At 40.7% G+C, this 13025-nt stretch overlaps 1 protein-coding gene across 2 annotated transcripts; it reads left to right on the top strand.

Annotated features, from left to right (window-relative positions):
- The first annotated feature begins 7602 nt into the window (after positions 1-7602).
- LOC143888347 (subtilisin-like protease SBT3) lies at positions 7603-10739 on the top strand. Of its 2 annotated transcripts, none has more exons than XM_077392738.1 (2): positions 7603-8928; positions 9768-10739. In XM_077392738.1, exons 1-2 carry the CDS (start codon positions 7696-7698, stop codon positions 10458-10460), a joined length of 1926 nt encoding a protein of 641 aa, XP_077248853.1. In that variant the 5' UTR covers positions 7603-7695; the 3' UTR covers positions 10461-10739. The 2 variants fall into 2 exon arrangements, with proteins under 2 accessions (XP_077248853.1, XP_077248852.1); XM_077392737.1 differs by having other exon boundaries at positions 7606-9234.
- The last annotated feature ends 2286 nt before the right edge of the window (positions 10740-13025 follow it).

The following is a 13025-nucleotide window of genomic DNA, read 5'->3' on the forward strand; positions in this document are numbered from 1 at the left end:
AGCTTAAGTCGGATGCTTTGTCGACCCTGAGAGTCATTTGCATTTTGTGTGCATCAACGATGCCGTTTGCGTTCTGCACACATCAGTGTTCTTGACCAATAGCGAATTGTTCATGTTCTGCGTGTATCAAAGTGTGGTTCACATTCTGTGTGTGACAAAATCCCCATATGGCGTCACATCTATACTGTAAAATGTCCTTTCCATATGTGTACTTGTATAGGAGCCCAAGGAAGAAGTGTCATTCCCCTATTCTTCTCAATCACCTAAAATCCAATCCTAGGGGACGGAAACGTTTTCGTCGCTGAACCCCTAGAATTGAGTTTCTTATTCTTGCCTCGAAAGAGGTTCGAACACCCGCGCGAGAGCGCACGCTCACACACACACACACACACACACACACACACACTACACTCTGTGCGTTGACCAACCACACCGGGACCACCTCAGGCCGGAACACCCATTTATGTAGCACGACCGGTGGGACCCAGTGTATTGCACGATAAATGGCTGATAATATAAGAAGTAAAAATGCAAGCCTGGGTGCTCCTAAAAATGCTAGTGACTAACATTTCTGAGAGTGCCGAAACACATGATCAAAGGACTTGTAACCCAGAAAATTCTCTTCTAGGAGAAAATCTAAATACCATGTCATTCCAGGAGGTGGCAGACACTGAGGTGGCAGACACTCATTCCACGATAATTCCCATTAGTTGCCACAGATGGTGGCTCGCCAAATCACTAAAGTGATAAGACCCTTTCAATCCTCTAGTGAGAATTTTTCCAAGCGAGTAGACAGACTCTTTGGTTTGCTTTCCAACAGAATGGCACCGGTTGTGCCAGTACAACCGCCCCTTTGGCAGGATAATAAGCCAGTTCAACAGCTACCATAGACCAGAGCGATCCAGCAGCTACCATACACTGGATCCGCATTTTTGAGTGCTACTACTCAGCCAAAGGGCGGAATTAGGGTCTACCAGTTTTAGATCCAACAATATATTTAAATTTATAAACTAAATAGACAAGGATCGGAAACAATAAAGAAATGATTGCAACTTTAATTCTTATATTTAGGCAAAGTGAACCAAAAGTAATTATATTAATTATCTAACCTAATTTGAAAACCAAAATCTAAAGCCTAAATTATTTGAAAAAATTGATTAGAAATACTACTCTAGAGTGAATTAGAATTTTGATTGCAAAAGTAATTGGAAATTGTATAAAACCCTTAATTTAATTAAAAGATTACTTAGGATTACAATCCACCTTGGGTTTGGAGTAAATTGATTAATTAACACAATTCTTGAATTGGGTAGAAAATTCAATTAATTAGTCAATAAGGAATAAGACCTAAAAGATGTCATTACTTATGAGTACTTAATCAAATATACTTCCAATTTAATAATTATATAGGATTTCATATTTGTAAATCAACAATCATTCGTATGAAAGGGGAAAGCCAATAGCATGAATGATTGTGATTTTTCAAACACACAATCCTACACAATTTTTCGATTGAGTAGATTGAATTAATTAGAAATATTTCTCCTTCCCCATGGCTTCAACTAAACCCTAAGTAATTAGGATTTAGTTGTTCATGAAAAAGGGAAGAAAAATAAAAATAAAAAATAGAGAAGAGAGGGAAAAGAAGTACCATCCAATAACTAGAAAGGAAAAGCAAAACAAAAGTACTCTCCACTAATTTGAGTTTAAACAAAAGTACATCAACTTGAATAAATAACAAAAATAAAAATAACTTATTCTTTTTCTCTTCCAATCTTTGGTTGAATCTTTCTCCTTCAAGCTTTAATGTCACTTTGAGTTTGAATGGTGGATGATGATGCCTTGGATTGAGAGTTGAAAAGAAAAAGAACTTGAAAGAAAGCAAGAGAGAACAAGAGTGTAGAGTGTAGAGTGTAGAGAGAATAGAGAGAGCCTTCAGTTTCATATATAGCCTTCTTCCCCTCATATTTTCAAAACCCAAGAAAAGACACAAACTTGGCAAGTGTCTTGCATTTTTGGAAACCACCACCTGTCTCTGGTAATTTAGCAACTTCCAGTATGTGTTAGTAATTGCACAAATTTCTTCTTTACAATTTCAGCAACTCTGTACTTGCTTTGGTAACTTGGGCAACTTTTGTTGACCTTTTCCCTCTTCTCTTCGGTAGAAAGAAATGGGTGAGAGTTTGGCGACTTTCTCTCATTCTTCGTGGTGGGCCCCACCTATATTAAATATGCAAACAAGTAAAATAAGTTAGTAAGTGGGTCCCACTTGCATTATATAATATATACAATACATGCTATTTTAAATTCAAAACCGTGGGCTGCTATTTGGAAACTTCAAGTGGGTCCCACATGTGTTGTAGTATATATATAAAAAAAACAAAGGTGAGGGAAACCAAAATTACTAATGGACGAAATTAGGAAGGGAGGCCAAAATTATTGTTGCTTTCCATAGCGGACGTGGGTCCCACTTCCTATTGCATATAATTGCAATACACTGAATTTCACAGCCAAAAACGTAAGTGCGGTTAATGAGAGCGCATGCTGGACAAAATTGGCTAGATGCCAAAAGTTGATGGTCAGTACTTGCTTTCAACTCTTTCAAAAACCCAAGTGGGTCCCATAACAAAGTTGATTAGAAACTACTATTGTCAGTTCCAAAACGTTGAACCGAATATGCATGGGCGTCTACTCCAAGTGGCTCTCACAGTTTAGGGGTGCAACTCGGGTCAGGTTGAGGCCAACCCGATCCAACCCGAGGAACCCATTTTTCCAACCCGACCCGACCCAACCCGATTTCCAACCCGACTGGACCCAACCCGATTTCACCATTTGTTTTATTTCTCCATTTTATTCTTGTTTTTCCATCTCATCCTAGTCATTAGATGTTCCCCAACAAGAGGGTTAATTACGACAACTTTCACCAAGTTTTTTATTTCTTTCTAAATTTGAGTTATATAATGACAAAACAAACATAGTAGTCAAATTTTTATACATATTGGAATTGGAAATCGGGTTTCGGGTCGGGTCGGGTTGCCCGACACCCCAACCTGACCCAACCCGATTTCCAATTCGGGTTGATTTTTCCCAACCCAACCCGATTTTTTAAAAAACCCAACTCAACCCAACCCAAATTCGGGTTGAACCCGACCCAAGTTGCACCCCTATCACAGTTGTTGCTCCAAACGTGGAAACTGACTTTGGAATTCATGCCTATAAGATGCAAAAGTCGGTGGATGTGAATGGCAAGATGCCATGTAAATTAATCTTCCATTACCCAAAAAAAAATCTTTGCTGCTCACCATGCATGCCCATGCATGTTGACTTTCCATTTTTTCATCCGATCCATGGTTATTTATTATCACATCAGATTTTGTAAATTCAATTTCTCATAACCACGTGGGCTAACCGAATACGGATGGGATCCACTAGGGACTGGAATGATCCAAACCATCCATGTGTTTGATAATAACAGCCCATTATTACACGTGTGAAGATGTGCCCCCTAAATTCTTCCGGGAGATAATCTGAACTGTCCATTTTAATAAGCCGAAATATGAATTGGTTGTGGCCCACAAATCAACTCCATTGGATGGTTCTAACTGTCTACTTAATGGGCGATAGTGTATTGGGTACACCATCAAATCATTTCCATTGGTTGATCTGAGCCATTCAAATTGTTAGGTTTGATGAACTTGGCCCAAACCATTTCTATGGGCTGATATGAACCGTCCAAATGATCGGTCACGGCTCAACTAATTGTGCCAAAAAATTATTCCCAAAGATGATCCCAACCGTTCAAGTAATGGGCTACACTTTAAACAAATTGTACCTATAAAAATCAATTCTATGAAGTGATCCAAACCATCAATTCATTTGGGTTACAGGTGAGGTCCAATCGGTGGGCCACAATGTAATGAGTTGCACCCAAAAATTAATTCCAACAGATGATCCGAACCATTCAACTTTTGGTTCTCGGCCTAGATGGGTTAAAATTCCGAAATCTATGTATATGAGGATCCGAGCCACATAATTGAATGGTTGCAATGTAAATGATGGAAAATTCTTTATTTTTTTTATCTTCTTAGCCCCATTCTCCGTATGAATTCGAGAATAATCCTAAAACACAAAAAACAAACAAAACATCTTAGTAGTACCGTTTGAAACAATAAAGATGCATGCTTTTCCTACCTACAATTCACTCATAAATGTGCTTATCAGCCTGCTTAGTGGCCCCTTTGTATTTGCCCTCATAAATGTGCTTATCAGCCTGCTTAGTGGCCCCTTTGTATTTGCCCTGGGAGAATCAAGCCAAAATTTCCCTTGCCACCAACCCCACCCTTGTTAGTGGCTTCGCCTCTACTATGCCTCAACAACAGGTGAGATCCTCGTTGCAAACCGACCAGACCCGGGAACCGTTAGACCAAACGAGAGTGCAACCGATCCTAGCAGTGGTATGCAGAATGGGAATGGGACTGGTATGCAAAGGAACAACAACATGAACCTGAACTGCCCTTGCATACCAACTTCAAACCCCAAGGTGGCTATGGGAGTTCCGATTACAAGCGGAGCTGGGGGCAACCGATTCCGCTTGATCTTAGGATGGGTAAACCTTTCGTTCGGGGCAATTACATCCCCAGAACATAGGCCTAAATAGAGATCGGGTCATGGAGATGATACAACAACAACTTAGTTTGATATTTAGAAAAATGCACAGGCTTGTGTACAGGAAACCGTACTCTGATTGGTATGACTTCTAATACCCATACCCTCGACGATACCAAGTTCCCGACTTCACCCTGTTTTCTGGGGAGGGCAATCAGTCTACTGTCGAGCACATAGGTCGTTTCACTACCCAATGTGGGGAGGCAAGGCATGAAGTCTATAAACTTCGGCATTTTCCCAAGTCACTCGCGTCTTCCGCCCAACAATATTGAGAGAGATGTAGGGAAACATGGAACATATCTTTCATTCCCACTTCTATTGAATTGAGCCCAAGGTAAACATTGCGGATCTGTCCAGGATGAGCCAATTACCGAGTGGACTTATACATCGCCCGATTCAAGAGGGCCATGAACAGATGCCACTCTAATTTGCAGCAGGCCGACTATGTAAAGTTAGCACAGAACGAGCTTAGTTTGGAACTAAGAAAAAGTTTGCGGGTCAAAAATTCATAGATCTCTTTCATTCGGCTTCTCAGACCTCGAGAGAGCTTAATAAAAGAAGAACAAAGGAAAATCTCATCAAAGGGAACATACTATAGAGACCCTGATTACGAGATTACCCTGGTTGAGGCCAAAATGGACCATAGTGATGAGGAACATCCCGACTAGACCGATATAAGTGTGACAAAACTTGTGGGTAATAATAAGCCTTATACCTTCAAGGCCTTGGCTAGGCCAAGGAAGCTAAACGGCCGCGAAAGCTAAACAGAAATTCTAATGGCAACTTCCGGGATCCTCGTCTGGTGTGAAGGAATTACTACGGTGCTGGTAAGTAGTATTCCTTTGACATAACCTAGACCGGACATATCTTTGACCATCTACTGAAAGACGAGCAATGGATGTTGCCAGAGGGCCACATCATTCCTATTCCGGACGAATTAAAGAATAAAAAGTATTGAAACTGGCACAATGCATGAGGCCATAAGTTACACTACCAACTGTATTGTTTTCCGCCATGCTCTGCAGAAGGCCATTACCGACAATCATCTCAAAGTCATGACTGTTGATGAGGATCCTTAGGTTCAGTTATGAAGACGGCCATACGTTTTTGCACTCCTTCCTAAAATAAATTTATTGGGCCCCACTTCTACCTCATGTATGTGATCAAAACCGTTGATCCAATTGGAAGCCATAAGTTTGGTCAAATGTCTTTAAGAACACCTTGAGTGGATGATCCTAAGCCGTTGATGGCTTGATCCATCAACCCTCATTAGGGTGTCGTGAATAAAAGCTAAACCATCAATTTTTATAGTGCTTTATATTTCGCATGGAATGTCTATTTGGGATGGGAACAAGACGATGTGGGTCGCCTTGTGATATTTTACCCTAGAATGTTCTCTTGTGATGGGACCAAAACCACGAGGGTTGCCTCTGCGATCAAGATTTGGGAAACAAAAATAGAAGGTGTTCATGCTACTGAACAGGCATCATGCCTATGTGCATAGAATATCACATGCACGGTTGCACCCAAATGCATGCATAAATAAGTATAATAAGTACTCATACATATGTAACCATAAATAGAGATTTATCATACAATATATAACCAATGTGTTGCATGGTTGGTGAATTGGGCCTCTTTTGCTGCAACAAAATTTGTACTTACATGCAAATAAAAATCTTTTAATCTGATCTTATTTGCAAAGGAGACAATAAGGCCTCATTGTAGGCCATTAACTATATCATTACCAAGACTACAGTACGTAACAACGTTTTGTGATTTATTTAGCTTCAAAACCATTTGCAAATAAGATTATGTGCTGATAATATTTAGTTTCTAATTGTTTTGGATTTGGAGAATCAATTTTGAGTCTAAAACTGATTGTTGGACTCAAAATTACACAAAATTTTGAGTCCAATACTCATTTTTGGACTGGAAAGAGATTCTTAAAATCAAATTGGGCCTGTTTGTTTTGGATTTTGAAAACTGATTATTAGTCCAAAACTGATTATTAGACTCAAAATTACGTTTTGGCCCTGTTAGTTTTTTTATTTTAAGAACTGATTTTGAGTCCAATGATCAGTTTTGGGGACACAAAATAAAAAACAAACAGGGCCTTAGTGGTATCCAAAGAGGCCTTCCTGTTGAAAGAATAAGTGAATAACATGACAAGAAAGGAAATATCCAACATTTTTCTCACCCTGTCTCCATCCTAGAATAAGTCAATAACATAACAAGAAAGTAGGGGTATAAACGAGCCAAGCCGAGCTTGGCTAGGCCCGGCTCGGCTAGTTAAGCTCAAAAGCTCGGCTCGGGCTCGAACCAGGCTTGGGCTCGGCTCAGCTCGGTCAGGCTCGGCCAGGCTCGCGAGCCTTATCGAGCTCGGGTTATATTAAGTTCACACCCCTCATCTTCCCTGGACAGCCCTATCTAGTGTAATTTGACTACTCTTTTTACACTACGAGGGGTGGTCCAAGTAACAAATGGGGTTCCAAAAAAGAAGTGACATATTTTGCCTCCTCCTTTCACTCCTTGGACAACCTGTGTATATATTAATATATAGTATATATATTTAAATATATTAAATTCTTAACGAGCCTTAACGAGCCTGGCCAGCCGGCTCGGCTCGTTAAGGATTCGAGCCGAGCTCGAGCCGAGCCAAAATTGACACCCTTACAAGAAAGGAAATATGCAACATTTTTGTCACCCTGTCTCCATAGGCCTTCCTGTTGAAAGAATAAGTGAATAACACGACAAGAAAAGAAATATCCAACATTTTTCTCACCCTGTCTCCAGCCCAGAATAAGTGAGCAACATGACAAGAAAGGAAATATCCAAAACCCTGTCTCCATCCTCCTATCTTTCATTACAAGAGCTTAAACAGAGTTACATTATCTTTATTGTTAAATGGCCAGAATTGCATTATCTTTTTTAACAAAAGCAGTTTAAGGGTTACATTCCTCCTCTATACATAATATAAGTAGCTTCGACAGCTTCCTAGTAATCAGTCAGAAATCTAGGCCTGGAGTGATGAAGGCTTCCATGGCCACTCCTCACATAATTTTGTATGTATGGCTTGTTCTCTTCACCCTCCCTTTACTGACCACCTCTGTCAAAAGCTCCACATACATCATCCACATGGACAAGTCAACCATGCCCAAGACCTTCACTAGTCACACCCATTGGTACTCCACCACCCTTAAATCTCTTAGTCCTTCCACCACCACCACACCTCAGCTTCTCTATGCTTATGATAATGCCATCCATGGTTTCAGCGCCGTCCTCTCCAGTGCACAACTCGAAGCTCTCAAGCAATCACCAGGCTTCATCTCGGCCTACCCTGACATGAATGTCAAGGTCGATACCACCCACACGACGGACTTCCTCTCCCTTAATTCAAACTACGGCCTTTGGCCGGCATCGAATTATGGCAAAGATATCATAGTCGGTGTGATCGACAGCGGAGTTTGGCCGGAGAGTGAGAGCTTCAAAGACTATGGAATGACTGAAATCCCAACAAGGTGGAAAGGAGAATGCGAGCCGGGTGTCCAGTTCGAATCATCCATGTGCAACCGAAAGCTCATCGGAGCACGATTCTTCAACAAAGGTGTAATTGCTGGACATCCTGGAACTAACCTCACTATGAATTCTACTAGGGACACACTAGGGCATGGAACACATACCTCAAGTACTATTGGGGGGAATTATGTTAAAGGAGCCTCATTTTTCGGCTACGCCGAGGGGATTGCTAGAGGGGTTGCACCTAGTGCAAGGCTGGCCATGTACAAGGTCCTCTGGGATGAAGGGCGGTATGCCTCTGACGTCCTTGCCGGAATTGATCAAGCAATGGAAGATGGCGTCGATGTTATTTCGATATCAATGGGCTTTGATGAGGTCCCTTTGTATGAGGACCCTATAGCCATAGCATCCTTTGCAGCAATGGAGAAGGGGGTTTTTTTATCCTCTTCAGCAGGAAATCAAGGACCAGATATGGGGAGCTTACACAATGGAATTCCATGGGTATTAACTGTCGGAGCGAGCAGCGTCGATCGCGCATTTGCTGGAACTGTAACTCTCGGCAATGGGGTGGCAGTTGTGGGTTGGTCCTTATATCCGGCCAAGGCATTGCTATTGGATTTGCCATTGGTATATAATGAGACTCTCAAGGCCTGTGATTTAACTTTAATGGAATTACATGCCAAAGAAATGATCGTGGTCTGTGAGGATGTCGGAGTCAGAGACCTCGTGGTCCAGATGTTTCAGGTTACTCAATCAAAGATTAGTGGAGCTATTTTCATCTCTAAGGATAGCTTTGTCATTGAAGAAGGAGATTTTCGTTGTCCAGGAGCCATTATTAACCCAAAAGATGCGATGCCACTGATAACATATGTTAAAACTGCTTTGAATCCTAAGGCATCCATAAAGTTTCAGCAAACCATATTAGGCACCAAGCCTGCACCAGCCATTGCCTCATACACATCAAGAGGACCTTCCCCAAGCTATCCTGGTATCTTAAAGCCAGATTTAGTTGCCCCAGGGACTAGAGTCTTGGCAGCTTGGGCACCAAAGGTACTGCCAAAAAACCAATTACTCCAAAAAGCTTAAGCTGTTGGAGAAGGCGTTATTTAATATTTCATACTTTAATACTCCCCCTCACGTGTGACCCCTCTTTTTAGGGTTGGCCTACACGTGGCACATGTGGCGTCTTTTGGGTTGGCCATTACATGTGGATTTTAATGTCAAGGAGTTTTGAACCCAGGACCTTTTCTCTGATACCATGTGATACAGCCAATCAGTCCAAAAGCTTAAGCTGTTGGAGATGGTGTTATTTAATCTTTCATACTTTAACAAGATAGAGTCGCCCTTATTTAATCATTTGTACTTAACACTCCCCCTCACGTGTGGCTCCTCTTTTTGGGTTGGTAGTACACTTGGCACTTGTGGCCAATCTTTTAGTTTGGTCATACACGTGGATTTTTAATATCGAGGAGTTGTTGGGTTTTGAACACGTGCCATGAGGCAATCGCTCTGATACCATGTGAAACAACTAATTACTCTAGAAGCTATAAATGTTAATTAATCATTTATATATACTTCAACAGGTACCTGCAGCCAAACTAAGATCTACATCTTTGTCCAGTGACTTTAATATAATCTCTGGTACATCCATGGCTTGCCCTCATGCAGCCGGGGTGGCTGCTCTATTGAAGGGAGTGCACCCCGATTGGAGCCCCGCTGCCATCCGATCCGCCATGATGACCACCACGAGTGAGTTAGATAACACTCTCGGGCCGATCCAAGACGTCGGATATAATTTTCAATCTGCAACACCTCTAGCCATGGGAGCTGGTCATGTCGACCCGAACAAAGCCCTCGATCCTGGTCTAATTTACGATGCGGGTGCACAAGATTATGTTAGGCTACTCTGTGCTGCTAATTACACTGACAAACAAATCTTAGCGATTACTAGATCATATGGTTACAATTGTTCGAACCCGTCTTCGGATATGAATTACCCATCTTTCATTACTAATTCTACTGTGCAACAGTTTCAGAGGACTGTGACAAATGTTGGGGATGGGGCTGCTAGTTACAGAGCTAGATTGACAGCCATGAATTTTAATGTTAGTGTAGCACCGGATACATTGATCTTTAGAGAGAAGTTGGAGAAACAGAGCTTTAAAGTGTCTATAACCAAGACTCAAGAGGGACAAGAGGGAGTTTTGTATGGTTCTCTTACATGGGTTGATGATGTGGGGAAACATGCAGTGAGAAGTCCTATAGTGGTTGTTTAATACCAGTAATGTTGGGGATGGTGCTGCTACTTACAGAATGTCGATAACCAAGACTCAAGAGGAACAAGGGGGAGTTTATATGGTTCTCTTACATGGGTTGATTAATTATGTGGGGAAACATACAGTGAGAAGTCCTATAGTGGTTGTTTAGTAAAATTGAAGTAGGGGGCTTTACAATAAGTGGGCCAAAGACTAGAGTCCTTTAGTGGTTGTTTAATACAATTGAGGTGGAGTGCTTTACAATAAATGGGCCAAAGACCAGAGTCCTATAGTGGCTATTTAATATATATATAGGAAACTGTTGGTGAGCTTAAGCTCACCAAACTTATGGTGAGCTAGCTTGCCCAATCACATGGGGGCCCACTTTGTTAGGATGATCCAAACCATTCATTTGAAAGTCCCTTACATAGATGGGGGGTGTACCAAAAATCAGCTCCATAGGATCATCCTAACCCCTTCATTTGTGGAGGACAAAAATGGACAGACACAAATTTGCCCCATTTTTGTCCTCCACAAATGGAGGGGTTAGGATGATCCTATGTTGCTGATTTTTGGTACACCCCTATCTATGATAAGGCCTTGCAAATGAATGGTTTGGATCACTCCCCAAAATGTGGGACCCATGTGATTGGGCAAGCTAGCTCACCATAAGTTTGGTGAGCTTAAGCTCACCAACAGTTTCCTCTCTCTCTCTCTCTCTCTATATATATATATATATATATAGAGAGAGAGAGAGAGAGAGAGAGAGAGAGAACGGTTTCTACACAGTAGCTTAAAATACAGTGGAGGCCCACATTGTTTGGGTGATCTAAACCATTCATTTGATTGGCCCTCACATAGATAGGGTATGCCCAAAAAATCGGGTCCATAGGATCATCCTAACCCTTCGAATCGTGGAGACAAAAAATGGACAGATTTGTGAAGGTTTTACACGTCCATTTTACCTCCACAAATTGTAACGTTAGGATGATCCTATGGAGCTGATTTTTTATGGACACCCTATCTATGTGAGGGCCAATCAAATAAATGGTTTGGATCACCCAAACAATATGCCCTCCACTGTATTTTAAGCTAGTGTGTAGATAACTTATCTACACATGTGTGTAGAAACCGTTTTCTCATATATATATATATATATATATATATATATATATATATATATATATATATGAGGAAAAGGATTGTACGCTCGACCGTACCTAAAGTTAGGTACGGTAGAGTGCCAAATCACATGGGTCCCACATTTTTGGTAAGCATCTAAACCATTCATTTGCAAGGCCCCATCATAGATAGGGTGCATACCAAAAATCAGCTCCATAGGATCATCCTAACCCATCCATTTGTGGAGGCCAAAATGGACAGACAGTGTTTGTCCACAAATCTGCCCATTTTGCCCTCCAGTTTTGGAGGGGTTAGGATGATTCAATGGTGCTGATTTTTGGTATGCACCCTATCTATGATGGGGCATTGCAAATGAATGGTTTAGATGCTCACCAAAAATGGGGGACCCATGTGATTTGGCACTCTACCGTACCTAACTTTAGGTACGGTCGAGCGTACAATCCTTTTCCTCTCTCTCTCTCTCTCTCTCTCTCTCTCTATATATATATATATATATATATATATATATATATATATATATATATATATACATTTTCTCGAAATTTTGGCCGAAATTTGGTATTTCGAGAAATTCTAAATTTCGGTTTCGATCCCGACAGAAATTCAAAATTTCGGATTTGGGCCGAAATTTAAAACTATGGTGGAGACCCAAAACTTTTGGGTATTGATATTGGCACTACCATGTTTTAATAATTGCACAGAAACCATCTTTTATTTTCTTTTTTAATTGGCTTTGAGAGCTTTTTGGGAACCATAATGACCTTTGACAGCTATTTAAACAATAAAAGACTAGATGAATTAGTGCAATTGTCAAAACATCGTAGTGCGAATATCAACAGCCAATTCAAAATAAAGAGTCACGATAAATTGGAAATTTCCACGAAACTCCTTGATTACGAAGAGCTTAATGTGTGTTTATATAGAACACTCAAATGATAAACATAAAATTCCCTAATCTTGTGGAATTGAATAAAGATAGGAACATTCTAATTTAACCTAATTACCACATCTAGCTTAGTTGTATAATCAAGCACATTTCCCTAATTGTAGACACCCTCATTTTGCTACGCTTTAAAAAGCAAAAGATTCGGTAGTTTCATCGAGTCTTGAGTCGGTCTTCTATATTAGATTATGTATTCTTGCATTTTAGGATGAATTTCACCTCATTTTAGGAGTTTTGAAGTTGATTCGCAATCCTGAAAGTCTCTAGGGGGTTCCATTGGCCTCCGGAAGATGAATAATCAAGTTTCCAATCAAGTAGAAAAAACTGCTATTTTTGGGTTTCTTAGGGTTTCCCTCATTTTGCCTATTTTTGCACCTCAGGGGTAATTTGGTCATTTCCAATGTGTTTCATTTGATCTCTAGAGTGTGTCTAAGGAGTCACGAGTCATTTCGTGAATTTTGGGAAATCTGCTAAATTTGGAATTTCTCAGGGGTTTCGCT

The sequence above is a fragment of the Tasmannia lanceolata genome, unplaced genomic scaffold, assembly GCF_043159265.1.
Source record: "Tasmannia lanceolata isolate RefF3 unplaced genomic scaffold, GAP_Taslan_0.1 ptg000012l, whole genome shotgun sequence".
Taxonomy (NCBI): domain Eukaryota; kingdom Viridiplantae; phylum Streptophyta; class Magnoliopsida; order Canellales; family Winteraceae; genus Tasmannia; species Tasmannia lanceolata.